This window comes from Caloenas nicobarica, chromosome 2, assembly GCF_036013445.1.
Source record: "Caloenas nicobarica isolate bCalNic1 chromosome 2, bCalNic1.hap1, whole genome shotgun sequence".
In the NCBI taxonomy this organism is placed as follows: Eukaryota; Metazoa; Chordata; class Aves; order Columbiformes; family Columbidae; genus Caloenas; species Caloenas nicobarica.
This window is the reverse complement of record NC_088246.1, coordinates 95,962,063-95,978,995: the sequence shown is the minus strand read 5'-3', so window position 1 is coordinate 95,978,995 and position 16,933 is coordinate 95,962,063. Positions and strand designations below refer to the sequence as shown.

The 16,933-nt window shown below is 36.4% G+C and overlaps 1 protein-coding gene across 3 annotated transcripts in view; it reads left to right on the top strand.

The window, feature by feature from the left end:
- Positions 1 to 16,518, top strand: part of TMEM245 (transmembrane protein 245) — an 87,356-nt gene extending 70,838 nt beyond the window's left edge. For all 3 annotated transcript variants that reach the window (XM_065628418.1, XM_065628417.1, XM_065628416.1), the window contains 4 exons: positions 3,491 to 3,591; positions 5,452 to 5,626; positions 8,348 to 8,542; positions 9,561 to 16,518. In XM_065628418.1, coding sequence (XP_065484490.1) covers positions 3,491 to 3,591; positions 5,452 to 5,626; positions 8,348 to 8,542; positions 9,561 to 9,606 — 517 coding nt within the window. In that variant the 3' untranslated portion in view covers positions 9,607 to 16,518. The remainder of the gene's footprint in view (positions 1 to 3,490; positions 3,592 to 5,451; positions 5,627 to 8,347; positions 8,543 to 9,560) is intronic.
- Positions 16,519 to 16,933: the final 415 nt, after the last annotated feature.

The following is a 16,933-nucleotide window of genomic DNA, read 5'->3' as shown; positions in this document are numbered from 1 at the left end:
CTATTTTGCTATTGAAATAAATTACATGTTGACTTGCAGAATGACATCAGACCGGGCCATACCTGTTGGTCCATGATTAACTTTTCTGTTACTCTACTAGTGCATCTATAATGAGTAATGGACTTAATAGTCTAAAATTTTCTTATAAGCTGATGACTACATCAGCAAAACACATGACAGAACTTGAATTTAAATTTGAATAAAATGAATCTGAGGATAAAAATTATGCTTATATTAACCGAAATGTGAAAACTGTTGAAATTAGAATGGCAATTTTGGATGCTTTCTTATGAATGAGAAATGGATTTGCAGTTTCTCCCTAACACAGTTAAATTCACAGCAATTAATTCTGGCTGTTGGTTTGGATTCTGGGTGGTTGTCCTCCTTTTGGTTATCATAATAAGACTGTCTTCCATTCTTTTGTAGTCTCTGTGGGAAAATCTAAAATGATGACTTATACAAAAAGTCTTTCCTGTAGTTGTAGATGAATATTTTAATTTCAAGTGAGGCTGATACTTCAGATACCTGCCTTAAGCCTGGGGCCTGCCTCGCCCTCTATATACTGAAATGTAGTTTTGGGGCATACTTACAGAACATTTTAAGACCTTGTTCATTTTACTACACTACAGAAAACATCTTTATGGAAAAAATAAGGAGATAATTCAAGGACAGTTTTAAAATATTTTTGACAGCTGAGATGTATTTGTGCCACAGTTCCTGTTCGATTGAAAATAAAAAGATTTACTTAAAGATTTAATTACAGCATGTTGAAATCTAGGTTCTCATAGATGCTATTAAATATTTCGATTTATTGCTTCATTCTAACAAATTGTTCTGGATATGTTGAGGTTTTTTTTCATTTTGTTTTTGTTCTGGAAGGACCCAGGAAATTTCATTAAAAAAACTTGTAAACTTTGTGTCACCAATGAAGAGTTTCAGAAATTGTGAGCTACCTCTTTTACAGTGCAAAGGGATTTCTATGGGGCAGGTCTAAAATTCAAGAGACCATCAAGGCCGATGGACTTGGGTTTAGTGGAAACAAATATCTCTTCAGTGCAACCAGGAGAAGTGAGGGGGATTTTGTTGCCCCTTCATGATCATTGCAGTACAGGTAACACTTCATCTCTCCAGCTGCCTGGAGGCTTCTATTGCCAAAGACCCTGCTGTAGTTGGTCATGTCCTAAGTTCTTAAAATCCAACCACAGATAGCTTGCCAGTTTGGATTAAAGTGGTGTTTAGCCCTCTGTTTTTGTAAAGTATCCTTAAGTAAAATGTTGATAGATTGATTATTTTTCTCCCCTTTTTATATGATAGCTGACAGAATCAGTTCCAATTAATAAACAGGTTCTTGTTACAAAAATATTATGCTCATTTCATATCATCAGAAAGAGTGACATGAATTCAATGCCACAGAAAATGCAGAAAATTAAGACTTTTGAGTAGCTGACGTATGAAAAAGTCTTGAGTTTTTAGTGCAAACTCACATTTAGCATTCTTACTGTGGCTTTGGTTTTGGGGGTCTTTTCTCCTCCTTGCCATTTTTTTTTACACTAGAAGCATACTTTTCTTATAAGTAAAATACAGATATTTCACTCTTCAAAATCTGTAGATTCTCTATATTTTGGTTGGTGATTTCCCATTTTAATATAAGTTTATCTAAACTGTGAAGTGTTCAGGTTTTTTCACTGAGGCCACTATATATTTGTAACTACTCCTTTGCCTTCTTCATGCACCATATAATATTTGCCTGTCAAATGTTGGATTTGTTGTTTCAGGTCATTTTTTAAAGCTCGCTTTTTTCCATATTTTCCCTTTCCCTCTTTTTTGGGGGAGAATGGCTGACAACAGCTGTTCTAGTTAATTTGTTAAGAGAATCTCTCATTTTGAACAACACTGTTGATGCGTGAGGTTTATTATGCACTCATAACTTCCAGTGGATGAATTTTAAATAAGATAATTTTGATTCAGCAGTCATTTGGGAATCTATGTGTGCCTTCAGGTTGGAAAGGAGGGCAAAATATGCAAACGGCCCATGGAAATAGTAATGAGGATAGTGCCCAAAGAAGCAAAAACTGGGAGTATGGGAATTCTTGCTGGTAGTTCAGAGAAGATTCTACCCAGTAGTTAATAACAGAGAAGGTTTCTTTTCTAGAAGGCTTTATCAGCTCAACAGAGGACAGAAACCGCTCTTAGAAGCTTTTGTTCCAGAAAGGGCTGACTTCTGTGCAGACTGTGTTCCTCTTAGAAGTGCAAAGAAAACCTTTCAACTAATCATCTGGCCCCATGATTTCTGTTGTGTGTCTTCCCGTCCTCTCTGCCCTCCTGCTGGAGTTCCCAAACCTTCAAAGACTAAAAGCGTGAAATGTAAAATGGGAAGTTAACATCAGCAAAGTTTGCATTTGTCTTTGCTAAGAAGGGATGTGTGCCACCACATCTGCAATGATCTGTCTGTTAGGACTTTTACGAGGAGGGGAACTCAAGGATAGTTCAGTTACTTAGATCGAAGCTAAAATAGTGGTTTCAGGAAGCTTCATACCTTTCTCGAATAAGGGTGAAAAACTGGCATAATGCAATGGTGAGATCTACCCGTTTTAGAGTTTATTTTTTGTGATTGTAGTGCTAAGGCACAGGCTTTCAGTTATAGGTTACTCCATGTGTGTAAGTTCTCTAGTGCTGTAGGTGTGGCACAGTACTCTGCTGCCTGTTTGCTGTCTTGTGAGGCTGTGGTCACAGCAAAGAGAGGAGAACTTTGTTTTGTGGCCAGCATATTTAATGTAGATTCAGCAGGATCGAATTAGATTACCAGACTTTCTGTTTGGTTTCCAGTAATGTAACCTAGTAAGCAACCTAAAAGCTAGGAAGATAAAGATACTGATGCTAAATCCAGTAAGGAATACGAGGTGTTCGAATATTCTCATCTGGAAAGCCATGTAAGTATATAATGGAATCACAGAATCACCTTGGTTGCAGACCTTTAAGATCGTAGAGTCCAACCATTAACTAAACACTGCCAAGTGCACCTCTAAACCATGTCCCTAAGAACCTCATTTAAGTAGCGTATTTCTCTTCACAGATGAGTGGTTTTAATCCGACAAGAACGAGCAGGAATATAAATGTAAGCAGCTAAAGAAAAGAAAAAGTAGTTCATGCATAGAATGGTACTCCTTCTCATAGATAAAAGATTGTTTTTGATAGAGGATGTGGTCTGATGCTTGAGCAGTTTCTTTCAAGGAATTTATCCCTGGCACCCATTGTGCAGTAAAGAAGAGTCTGGGGTTTTTGTGTCTAAATACCTTAAATAACAGGTGTGATGGATGCTTTTTCTTTTCATAGGGAATAAATGTATAAAGGGTTCAGTGTAATGTTTTGAGTTGTATGATTTGTGGCACTGAATGACTCTGCAGGTTTTCAAAGCAGCTTATGTATATCTTTGTAGATCCCAGAATCCTATTGCAAATAAAATTTAACAGTATTTCTTTGATTGTTTTAGAGGTGTATTTGATGCTTCCCTCAAAATGGCTGGGTTCTATGGACTCTATACTTGGCTGACTCACACTATATTTGGAATTAACATAGTCTTCATACCATCTGGTAAGAATTCAAACAATTACAATCTATTTATAGATAATATTACATAATTATTTATTGTGCAAGATCAGTAGGACTAAATGTTGCTGATAAGAATACTCTTGAAGTTATTTTTAGAGAACGTTAAATCAAAGGCTGGCAACTATCAGAATTTGAGTTGCATAGACAACCTTAATATGGTTGATTTGTGCAAATGTCTTAAGACAGTTTCTAATTACAGGATTGGCTACTTTTTTATTATAGCACTTGAGTCTATTGATGAACTCAGTGTGTGGTATGAACTTAATGAGTAGCTGTTCAGAATTTTTTTCTTTATTCCTTGTTCAATATGTAACCTTATTTTTATTTCCGGTTTATTGTTCAAACCCCACTATGAAAATACTATGACAAGTTTAATACTTCTGTGATATGGATTGTGGTTCCATAAAACTTCTTAGCATTGCTTGATTCTTCCAAGTTTAAATTAAACTGCCATAAGTTTAATTATCCTATACAGACTGTACAGCTTTTCATAGCTCTTATTTTCAAAATCTTTGGTTCCAACAGTGAACGTATGTAGCACTCCTGGAACTTATTCCAGGGGTGTTTCAGGATGGCCATGGGTAGGATGGGCAGAAGTCCCTGAGTGGTATCTTACCTCTGAGACTTGCCTTTTTCTGTTCTCACAACAGATCCCATGCTATCTATTTTACTTATCCATCTTTTGCTGGATGTAATTCTTTCTCCCTTCTATCCAGCCTGAGTCTTAGCAGGTTTTAACTTTATACTGCCTGACTTGGCTTTTGTTTCAGGTGCTGATTTTTCAAGGTGCCTAAATGCGGGAATGTGTGGTGTCGTGAAAATGCACGATAAAGGCGTGCTGCTTTTTCTCAGTACTGTTGCCTGGCTGTATTACCAGCCTCTGGTTTTGTGTTATTCTTTGATCTTAGCTCTGGAAGTGTCTAAACAGTTTTCACTGAAAAATCTCCCCTGTTTCTGTTTTGCCTCTCTTCCCCTGACCAAAAGAAAAAAAAAAAAAAAAAAAAAAAAAAAAAAAGTAATTAAAAAATGCTGTGCCTTCATGTATGAAGGAACAAAGGGAAGCTACAAACCAACAAAAACCAATATAATAGGAAATGTCTTTATTATGAAGTGCAGGTACATTAAAGGCATTGGTTGTCATTAAGACCCACTTAGAAGACAATTATTCCTTTTCTTTCAGCTACACACAAAATTTTAAAAGTTTGCTTCTGGTTAATGAGACCAAAAGAAGAGGAAAAAAAGAAAAAACTATGATTTTTCTGTATTGTGTTAATTCTTGTTGCATTAAATTAGAATGACAACAATAATGCATCACTTTAGATTAAAACAGGTATTTGTGTAATGAGAAGGGTGTACGCCTGTGTGCATGTACGTGCATACAGAAATACATATGTCATGGATTTTACATTTGCCTGGTTTCTCACAGTACTACCTACATTATTTATGTACTGCAGGAGATCTGGTAAGTTACAATGAGACAGAATTTTGCTTGTATATTTTCTTGCACAGAGTTGCTAATTTGTATTTATGTAACAGTTTGAAATGTGCATGATTGATATAACTTTGATTTTTTGACTTCTGTCTCTTTTGGAGGTAACTCCTTATGACCAACAGTTGGTGAAGCTTTTCTGTATAGGGAATACTGTAATTTTAGGGTTTTTCCTAAACCACAGCTATAAAGCACCAAGAGCGCTTTATGTAGCACTTCTTCAGTGTCTTATTTACAACAGTTCATACAAGTGAGACTACCAGAGTGGCAAAAGTGTTAGAATTTAACTGTAAATATATTTATGGAATACATTTCCCTGGTCTTTTTCTCACCTCTGGTTCCCTGTTTCCTAGCATTAGCAGCAATCCTCGGAGCAGTGCCATTTCTGGGGACGTACTGGGCAGCCGTCCCTGCAGTCCTAGATCTGTGGCTTGTGCAAGGACAGGGATGCAAAGCCATTTTGCTCTTGGTTTTTCACCTCTTGCCAACCTACTTTGTAGATACAGCAATTTATTCAGATATATCAGGGTAAGTACATTGGAGACTTTTTAAAGTTAAATGTAAAAATGCTTAATGATCATTGACACCTTAAATTAAACTTCCTTTTCTGAAGCAGCCAAAACAGGATCTTCGAACAGAGGAACAGATGTAAGAAGTCTTACTGGCCTAAGTGCCTTTACTTTCTCAGGCTTCTCTTCTGTGAACTTTGTCACTTCAGACGTCTTGAACTTGTTCTCAAAGTCAGCAAAATCAACTGTTTTGGTTGGTAAAGTAATTCTGAGAATACCTTTGCACTGTATAGCATTTTCCTGTACATCACCTGATGCCAGATGGTGCTGCAGAACAAACAAGAAATCCATGAGCTAGTTAGGGACCTGAAAAAAATACTTTAATTTTTCAGAATGGATTGGGAGAATTTTGAGAATTTTTATGAAGCCAGTCTTTGTGTTGTGCCACCACATCTGAGTGTAAACATTTTTGATTATGGATTGATCTTTAACTATGTTGAGAAAGGTGAAATTGTGAAACTGAAGACAGTAGCCAGTGCTGTTTTCCTGTTGTGGAAGGTAGGCACAGATTTCTTGAAAAAACTTGCTAGGTATTTGGCTGCCTCTGTTGACTTGAAATATCTCCTGGTTTCAACTCTGAGTTTGTACACAGAGAAACAAAGTCCAAATTATGGAGTCAGCGTCTGCAGTTGTATCCAGAGTGCAACTGCAGTGTCCACTGACATTTTCTGCTGCTGAAATATCAGGGGAATCCCTTTATGCAATTCAAATTAGAAGATAAGGCAGCGCTGTTTAACAGAACTGGCAAAGATATGAACTGTCAAGTTCATGTTCACAAGCGTGCACAAGGTAGACATAAAGTTGTACTCTAATCATACTTCAGTCTTGATCATCAGAAACAATCCTAGCAAACTGTCTGAATCGAGAACTTCATGATCCAGACTTAAGTTATGTACTGGTTCTAGTCCCTCATTTGTGCTGATTTTTATTATAGCAGAGTTAATGTAGAATAAGGACATTAAGTGTATCAGTTCTCTGTTACGTTTGAAATTAGTATTTTTGTTTATCAAATATAATTATACTGAACAGAGAGAACCTTATGTTAATATGCAGAATATTAATAATAATTTTCATAGACTGTGGCATTAGTTACTTTGCATGAATCAAAGCTAACAGGTGAAGTATAATTAAATTATGATTTTTTTCCAACAATAGATCATGGATAAATTTAAGACCAGTAGCTATTTAATCCTCCAATAATTCTTCTACTTATTAGAATACATTTTTTTGCTGTAGGGGATGCAGGCTCTGTTTCCTGTCCAGAAAATATATATGGCAGGAATAGATTTTCTGACAGTGAAGCCAAATTGTATTCTTCCCATTAGATAGAACAGTAAGCATCATGCTGTCTTGCAGATTAGATTAAATCTATTTGAAATAGCTATAATTCGGTTATGCAGGGTTTTTCAAATGCATTGAATTTATACCGTAGTCCAGTTTCATCAGGTGATCTGTTGTTTAATTTAGCTAACTAGCCAGAAGAACATTTACACTGATGCAAAAGCTGGAAAAAAAAAATTGAAGTTATTAAAAGTTTAGAAAATAATCATGTGTCTACCGTTGGAGAAACATAAAACTTCAAGCTTGAATCTGTCCTCTCAAAAAAACAATCTAGCCCTACCAATAGGTTAAATTTGATCTAGGTAAGACATGACTGAGGTGTGTATGATGTAACAGGTCCTGTTTCATGGTCTCGTTCTGCCCACAGTTGTGATGAAGGCGAAGACTGCCAATGAGGGAGTTGGGTAGAAGTCAGGACCATTGTAGAAACCTGGCAGAAACTGCCAGAGCTCTGAACTGACTGGCTGGTATTTTCAGTCCATTACACTCAGAATTTAGAGCAACTTCCTGAAAATTGCGTGCTAAGTTGAAACTGTAGTTTTTCTTATATAATTCCATATTACCATCATTCTTTTCGCTACAAAGATTAAGCGTGATGAGCAGGTTTTGTGTAAATGCTGTTGATAGGATTCATGTTGTGCATCTGCACTGAACCATAGAAAAGAAAAATGGCATGGCCTGCTGCCATAAAAGCTCATATCAAAAGCTCCATTGACCCCAACTTTCTGGTAAATATTTATATGTTAGTAAAAATCTGGTTTTGTTTTTCATCTGAAAACATTAAAACTAATGATAACAAACAATCTGAGAGGTTGTTTTGTAACAAAATGAGAAGACATGACTGTCTATTCAAAGAATGTGTGCTAACTATTCTTTGAAAGATGAAATGTAAATTGCAATCATGGTGTAAATAATGTTGTTTCTCAGGGGCAGTCATAGTACATCTTGCTAGTTGTCTTAAAATTTAACAGTTCTTGAGCACAAAGCACAAACCTTCTTTGTGATCAACCATCTTTCCATTTTCAAAAGGGAAATGTCTTTGCCATTGACTCCTTCAGACATTCTTCAGCAGATGTCTATAAAGTAGCTACTTCATTGTGGATATTACAAGGATTAGATGCTATAAAACACTGATCTGTTGTGCAAATATAGCACAGAATACAGGCTGGAATAATTGTGCAGTCATTTAAACAACTGTTTATAGTGTAAATATGGGTATCTATAGCTCTCTGTGTAATTTCCTAAGCTTAATAAAACTTTATGATTAATTCACATTTCATAATTGATAGTATTGTTGTTTGCTCTTCTTAATTTTATACTTCTTGTGCCGTAATTCCAGAGGTGGTCATCCTTACCTGACAGGTCTTGCGGTAGCTGGTGGAGCGTATTACCTGGGGCTGGAAGGAGCCATCATAGGACCAATTTTACTTTGTATACTTGTGGTTGCATCTAACATATATAGTGCCATGTTGGTGAGTCCAACAAGTTCAGTGCACACTCCGTCACAAACAGCGTGGCCATTACAGATTTACCGGTAAGTTATAAATGTCTTACACATATGCATCATGTTTCTACTTGGATCAGTGTATGTACACATAGGTATAGCGAATGTGTGCATGAGTTTTATATATTACTCTGCCTACACACCTACATGAGTATTTGGAGAGGATTCAGCTGTCCTATACTCAAGAAATAAAAATCATAGCAAAATAAAAACTCACTGGATCTTGTAAGCTTGGAATGTTTATTTAATGTCTCTCAGCTACTTACAGAAGGCTCTTTTAGAAAATTCACTGGTAATACCCTTGTATCCTATAGTTTGCATGTTGCTGTTGTGCTAGGAGGTGGTCAAGCATCCCTTTTTCTGTGTAAAACTATTATTCATCGATATCTGATAGTCAGTGTTCATTGTCCTTAATAAGAGGCCTACCTGCAAATATTGCATTTTTACGGGTTACTGTACCATTCTGCAAAATACAAGTGAACATACTTGAATTTAAAAAATGAGATAACATTATATGCCATTATTCCGTTAAAAGTATGATCTTGATTGATCTGTTTATTGAAGTTACCGAGGATGGACTATAGAAATGTATCTTTAAACTGTACAGTTAAGGAATGGGATGAATAAACTCCTAATTGAATACTTAATTGGAGTTGAAAATCATATTGTGAAGTTACTAATGACTGTAGCCATTTTAATGTCTCTACTGTCTTGTTCAATTACATAGGTTAGCTCATTATACATATATCTTAAAGAGGATTCTGTGCTTGTCAGAAATAATCCTTTGCTTCATTCACATGAATAATGTTGTCATTTTTCATGTGGGTACTGAGGAGAAAAACCACTAATCGGACCTGTCTGTAGTCTCTGACTTGTAGAAGTTGTGTTCCAAGACTTCCAGTATATGTCGTAGATAGAGCTGCCCACAGTACGCACAAAAATATGCGTGTTTGTTGCCTGTTTCATTTGTAGGTAACTAGATATTTTTAATCACTCAACAGATTTGAGTCTTTCTTACTTTTTTTTTTCCCCCCCTCCTGACACCCAGGTCATCTAGAGAGAATCTCGAGGATATTAAAATGGCTGCAGAATGATGAAGCTGCTGTGCTGCACCTATTCAACATGAGAGAACCGCTGTCTTCTGTCTCGAGTTCACTACAGCCATGGCCTTCTGTCCTTTTCCAGCTGTGCCTAGGGACAGCTCACCAAGAAGCATAGCTTGGGTTTTAGGAGAAACCACTTCTCGAACATCTGCTGGCCTTACATTATTGTGCACTTTGCCTCTTCAGGAGAGAATGTCGACTTCCCTTGGCTTTGCATACTAACACACAGTTCAGCTGCCTTCTTGAAGACCTTGAAGACCTTCCGTCTTCATAAAAAGAACGGTTAAGAGGACAAGTATATCCACTGGAGTTATTATCTACTGAAGTGACTCAATAGGCTTTTATTTATTGGGTTATTTGTGTTATTAAATTGTAGTAGCTTTAAAGAAAGGTAATTCTAAAATATTTATTTTGAGTTAATCTGGTGGCAAAAAAGGTGTAAACCACTTATTGTTAAATGAAAGTAGAATATAATTATTTGCTGCTCCTCAAAGTATGTCTTTAGAGGCTTTGGCCATCATCTGTACCTTACAATAACACCTAAATATTATCCTCTTATACACACTGAAATTTAATGTTGTTGGAGACTGGTATTTCTAGTATCTACCTGAAAGTAGTAGACATACAAATCATTAAGTGTGGGTTTTCCTCATATTTAAATAGGAGGGCTTGTTTAAGTAGTTTAAATCTTGCCCTCATTTGCAGTGAAATCTGGTAGTATGTTGCTGTTTACCCACCATCCCAGTGGAGTCATCTTGTCAACTAAATTTAATCAAAGGCCTTAAGTGTTTTCAGGCAGAGGTAATGTACGATGGTCATGTCTGCTTCCAGTAATAGGAAGAAGTTGAATGAGGATTGTTTAATGTTGGTTTTCAAATGCTGTGGCTGGGTTCAGTTAACTTTGCAAACAAATGTAAGTTGATTTCCAAAGAGGAAGGGGAGAAAGCATGGATTTTGTTTTATTTTAGTTTGTTGTTGTTTGGTTTTGTTGGTTTTGTTTTTCCTGTAAGCCTCTAGCCAAATATCTTAATAAGGTATAAAATATATCTTATATATTAAGATATATCTGAATAATAAACAGAGTTCTTAAATTCCTGAAATGGTGCATTGCCTAAGTCACAGCATCAGACTACTCTAGTGCTTTTCTTCCGTATGTAATTTTGCTTAAATTGCAGTTTTGGTGACAATTAAGGCCTTTTGTATTGATTGTTGAAATATTTTGACACAATGGATCTTGATAAATGGATCCGTTTTTTAAATAGGAAGTGTGGGGTTTTGGTAGAAATTTCATACTTGAACAGCTTTTCAACAAATATAGTGAGGCCCTAGGTACAAAGTAGCAGGTGCACATGCTTAACCAAAGAACCACATTTCAGTTTCTAGTAACTTATCTTGAATTTATGTCAGAGTGTGGTTGATGATGAGTTATACAAAATACAGCCATGCCTTCCATTCGTCGTTGACAGTAATGGAACTGTTGGAACAGTTCTTACCTAGAAATAATGATATCTAAGATTTGTGTAGAGACAGCTCTTGGTAACTTGGATGTTTGTTTTACTCAAGTTGCAGAAGTGCTGGTAGATTTGGAAGGCTTCTATTTTCATGATATTGCATGTATTTTTACATTGTTTCTAAAACTACATTGCCATACAAAGTGTTTGGAAGGTATTCTGATATTTACTAAGCAAGAAAATCCTGGTACAGGTTTGTGATAAACAGGCTTTCTATTGAGAGACAAATAGCTACTCCTCAGATTCTTAAAACTAGCTGCTGCTGTTTTATTGATGAAACTTTATGCTTAAATGGGGGGTTTCAAGCATGCTGATGTTGCACTTGTAAACTTGCAGGTATGTATTTGGAGGACAGACTCAGGCTTAATTTAGTGGTTTGACTCAAGTTCATTGAAATACAGAAGCACCCCACTGAATATTTTAAATGCTGAAAGACCTATACATCAGTTACAACTAACTGAAGGATGCATTGCTTGACTTAAGTAAATGTCCTGTGTTTTAATTTCCTTGGTTTTGTGGATCACATAAAGTGTTTAATGAAACACATTTTTGTAATTGTTACTGTCTAGGGTAAAGTATAACAAAGAACCTGAGTCTGTCCCTAAGTAGTCCCCCAACATTCTAACCAGCCTGAATGAGACCACTGTGATACTTGGGAAACTTCTTTATTACATTACCTTTTACTCAAGAATTTTGCACCGAAATGTTGTGTTCTCATTATAGCTTCTTGTAGTCAGCATTTAAAGAAGATACCTAGCAAGAAATACACATCTTTAATGTATTTCCAGTTTTCCATTGCTTATCTTTACTCACTGGTCAGGACATTTGTATTGCCCACATTTGCTATCCCAGTTATTTCTGAGACAATCTTTCAGATGCCTATCGTATTCAACACAGTCATTTTAAAGAGTCATTATAAAGCATTCTTTTGTTTGGTTTTAAGTTTTTGTCTTCTCCATCCCCATTCACCCAACCTTCTTAGATCGAATAAGGGTCTCTGCTGGAAGATTAAAATGGTATTTCAGACACAGTTATCTTCAATAATGGCAAATCAGTAAAATTAACTGAGAAGATATGTTGCTGTTTTGAAATGTTTCTTTCCCAACATAAAGAGAAGTAGTTTTGTATAGAGAATTCCTATCTGATGTAGTCTTGTTAGTTTGCCCTGCTTTTAAATGGGGTTTCATATTGATGCTTCCTCTTTCAAATTCAGTTAGGGCTTGCTGTGAAGAGCCACCCGTAGTACAGTCTTTCCCAGTAAATGTAGCTTGAGGAGCTCATGTATGTGCCATGCGTGATTGAGGAACCAATTGTGTGGTTCGGTGGTGATACAGTAACAGTATATTGCCAAAAAAAGAAATGAAAAAGAAGAACCAAAACCTCCAATAATACTTTCTTAGAACATGAAATATTCACTGAATTTATCCACGTTTAAAAAAAGTACCAACAAAACACCACCTTATGAAAAAGTGTACCTTGATTATTAATGGTTTGTCTTTAATACGTAGTTACCTGTAGAAATAGAAAAACTTGTCCGTGCGTATTTAACAATCTGTATTATTTTCTGAAAAGACTCAGCCTCTTTAAGAACAGTTTAGTTTAGATCAATCTCACATTAATGTAAAAATAATCAAACTGGTCGTTTTGACTTCTGAGGTGCCAGTTCCTGGTTATATTGCCTCATCTGCAGAAGCTCCGTGGGTGAAACTCCTCACACACCCTATTCTGTAGTGGCATTAAACTACAGTTTTCTTAGGAGAGACCATCTTTTTCATAATGCTTATAGGCAAGTTGATGGTCTTTAGCTTTACAGTCATTCCAGGAGCAGGTATTTACTTGTATTTAGTACATTCAATATTCAGTTTGAACAAAACCAGTTTAGAATTCTGAAGAGAATCCTTGTAGTAAATGAAGACAATATGTTCTCATGGTACTGTAAAATAAAACTGTGCTGTTTTTTATCATTCTCTTCTAGCAAATCAGGCTTGTTACAAGTAAGTGTAGTTCCAAAGGACCGGTGGTAACTGGTTTTTGCACTGTTAGCCCTTCCTCCCCTGCTGTACCTTGACTGAACATTACTGTGTATAGCAGAGCTAGCAGAAGTGAACGTGTGCCCCTTTACAGCCCAGTGTGTTAACTTCAGGTCACTGTAAATACTGGCTTAATTTAATACATGAAGCAACAAACTGCAATGGGCAGGAATCTGGCACACTTTCATTTTGCCAGCCTTACTACAATAAGGTGACTTGCAGCACCGATACACCGTGACCAGCTGGGAACAGTAATGTCTTAGTTTGAAAGACCACCTTTTGGTTTTTTCTTTTTTTAAAAATTTTTTCTAATGTTATAGTCATACATATGATAAAAGTTTTTCAGAAATTAAGTTGATACCCATATATCTAATAATGGAGACAGCAGTCAGATATTTCCAAGTGCAATGGTATGTATTTGCAGCTGACCTAGGGTATATTCAGATTTGTCTGATTTCAAGGGCTCTGTGGCTTCTCTTCAAGACTTTGGGCAGGAAGATATACATATATATATTTTGTCAGTGATTAGTGGATTAGGAAATCCATCATCTGTTTAAATAAATAAAATAAAATAAGAAAAAAGCATTGTGTAGGGAAAAATGGATGCTGTCTCCAGTATGATACCATGTGGGTATCAGTGTACCTTCTGAAATAGGTGTACGACTGCAATGTTAAACATTGTTTTTCAGAAAGCCTGAAAACACAAAACTGGATAGAATTGTTCCTCAGTAAAAGCAGCAGCAGAATTGTTATGCTGCTAAGCCCTAATGCTGGTGGCAGAATATTGCAAAGAATGTTGCCTTTCCTATGGATCTGATATAGTAATGATGGGAAAATGCCATTATTCTGCTGAGACACGATGGCTTTACATCAGTGCTGGAACATGCTCCAACAATTGCCTTTATTCAAACATTGCATTCATGTTATATTGGCTTAAGTGTGTCAGAGCAGATGGTGCCACCTTTGTAGATACCACCTCTGGAAACAGCTACAATTTCCTCCAGAAGGTGCTGAAAGCTGTTGGGATCGGAGTTAGTATTCATTATATTTGATAATGGAGGTAGCATTCTTCTAGAGATGCAGTTGTTTGCCTTGAAGTTTGCAATTTTACAAGAGAAAATTGGTTCCCAAGTGAAACAGTCTTTGCTGAGTGACAGCTGGCATCTCTTAAATCTGTGGATGCATCATCTTTATAAACTGTATCTTGTCTTATATTTCTAACGGTTTATTATTATTATTTCTTACACTTTTTGGTGATGCATACTTGGGCAATTCCCTTCTTATTTCCATTTCTACAAAACTATAATTGCCTAAAACTCCTAACACACATTAGGGAAGCTTGATCTTTAACCTGATACTGTTTATCTGTCACTTTTAGTAAAATACCTTAATGCTTTATGGTAAAATTCTCCAGAATTGCTTTTAAATGATAAAATTGGAAACTAAAAAAAAAAAAATTGTAATGTGGAAAATGAACTTGGTATTTTGAAACCAGAAACAATGCCAGAAGTGATGAGCATATTCAGGGATTCTACATTGGGTTTGTAAATGTATATATTGTTATGCAGTGTTATTCAAATATGAGCAGTGTCTATCGTATTCAGCCTTTAACTGAAATTTTGTACTTTTTTTTTTTAAGATATCCGATAAGAAAATAATGCCTGTATATAATGAAAACAAGCAACATTTTCTAGGATTAATGTTTACTTGATAAAGGTTGGGGAAGAGCCAAGTAAATACAGGTAGAGTGACTAGAACTGTTTTGTTGTAGTTAATATGAAGTTGGGAAAAGCTGTTTTTCCATCTGGTAATCCATTGCTGAGAGATTACTGTTCCTGAAAGTATTTGCACACATCCACTGAAGAGCTGCCAAAATTAGTAGGTCATGAATATGTCTTCAGTTCTCCCATCTCTTAATCTCTTCCACACCTCATCTGGTATCGTGGTTTGAATCCAGTTTAGTACCTTAGAGTGTTGCTTCATCCTCTTTTGAGATAAGTTCCAGGACCTGAAGGGCGTGCTTGGAGTGTCCATACTGAAATGGTAGGTCCAATTCAGGAAGGAATTGCTATTTGACAAGTAAATGCATCCTTGATTTGCTCTGCTTATGGATGGACTTGGGCGAACATAACTCATATTGCGTTGAATTAGAGGTTAGTCTTTGGATATAGCACTATGTAGCCACACCAAAGCTTGGTTGGATATGGGCGTATTAGCTTGCAGCAGGATGCATTCAGAAGCTAATGAAGGCAGAGTGAGTGCTCTAGCATCCGTGAATGTATCTGAAGAATTTTCAGCATGATGGTTTTAAAGCAAAAAATGTTGATTTCTTTTCCTAGCCTTACTCTTTGCCACTTGTTTATTGTATACAATGATCCAGTGAGGATCTAAGGTCAAAGTAAGTCTTCATGGTATTTGTGTAGATTAAATTTAAGAGGCATCACAAAACTAAAAAGTAGTCACAGAACAAAAAGCTCATTAAGCTTAAGAATTGACATCCAGGTCATAAGGCTGGAAAAACAGAATCCATTTTTTTGCCCCCTTTCTGCCAGTCTCACCCCAAAACTGAAGCTATTTCAAGAAGTATCAGTTGACTAACATTTTTGTGCTGTTTATAACTTAACTGGCTGTGTAGATCGATGTTTTCAGTTTCCAGTGTCATCACTGGTATATTCTGCAAGCATACAATTTGTTCGGATTGTTAAAATTTTCTATGCTTCAGTGATGGTTGGAAACGAACTTTTTATACTAATAGTTACATGTTTACCTATATCTATATGTGTTAATAGTGTTTGATGTTTTGGGTTGGAAGACCGGGGAAGTTGTTTTTTTCCCTTTGGTAAATTTCGCCAAACCAAATCCAAAGACACTTTTCACATCAGATCCTAAGCCTGGCTAGAGCCTACTCAAACCGAACAGCAGATTTTTGTGTTGCAGAGCATGGGTTGTTCTGAAGCACGCATTCCTACCCAGAACCTGTGGGGATTTGGAGCAATAACTTCCATTGTCTGTTGACACAAATTTTGTCTGTAAATGTACATGTGATACATCTTCAGAATGGAACTATGTTCAAAACTAATGTTACCATAATTGGTTTTGGTACGGTACTTGGTTTCGCATGTGTAATACTGAAAATATAACCCCTGTGTCTATCTGTGGCAGAACAAAACCTGTGAGTTAAGATCGAGAAGTACTCATGTAGACTGAAGAGCTATTTAAACTACATAATTCGATTGTATGCACCAGTCCTCTTCCTAATAAAAAAGTTTTTTGTAGCAGGTTTAAGAAGCTTTTAACTTAATATTGTATTCACACCGCAGTCCTTTGTAAGCACAGAATGGTTAATATATTTTGAAATAAAAAGCTGTTAATGTAAACAAAACTGAGTTGGATTTGAATAATGGGATCTTTGGAATGAGCCACAAAGGCAGCAGTTAATCTGGTGAAATAACAGGTCCTCTGGAGACGAAGTACAAATGCAGCAGTGGATCTGCAATCCCTGAGCATAACTTCATTTCACTGGAAGAAGCCCTACTTTTCTTTTTTCTTCATGTTTTCCATGAGGTACAGAAGGACATGGGCCTCAACAGTAACTCTGGTTCAGCTGACATCTGGCACCTTGCTATGCTGTCTGCAGTGACACAACCACGCGTCCAGACCCTACAGAAGCTGATGTTCAGCAGCTGTAGGTAATCCGAGTTGCCTCCATTATGGCTCACTCTCTGAAAAGTAAATGGTTGTTTAGTGTCTAAGCGTGATTTTAGATCATTCTGTTAA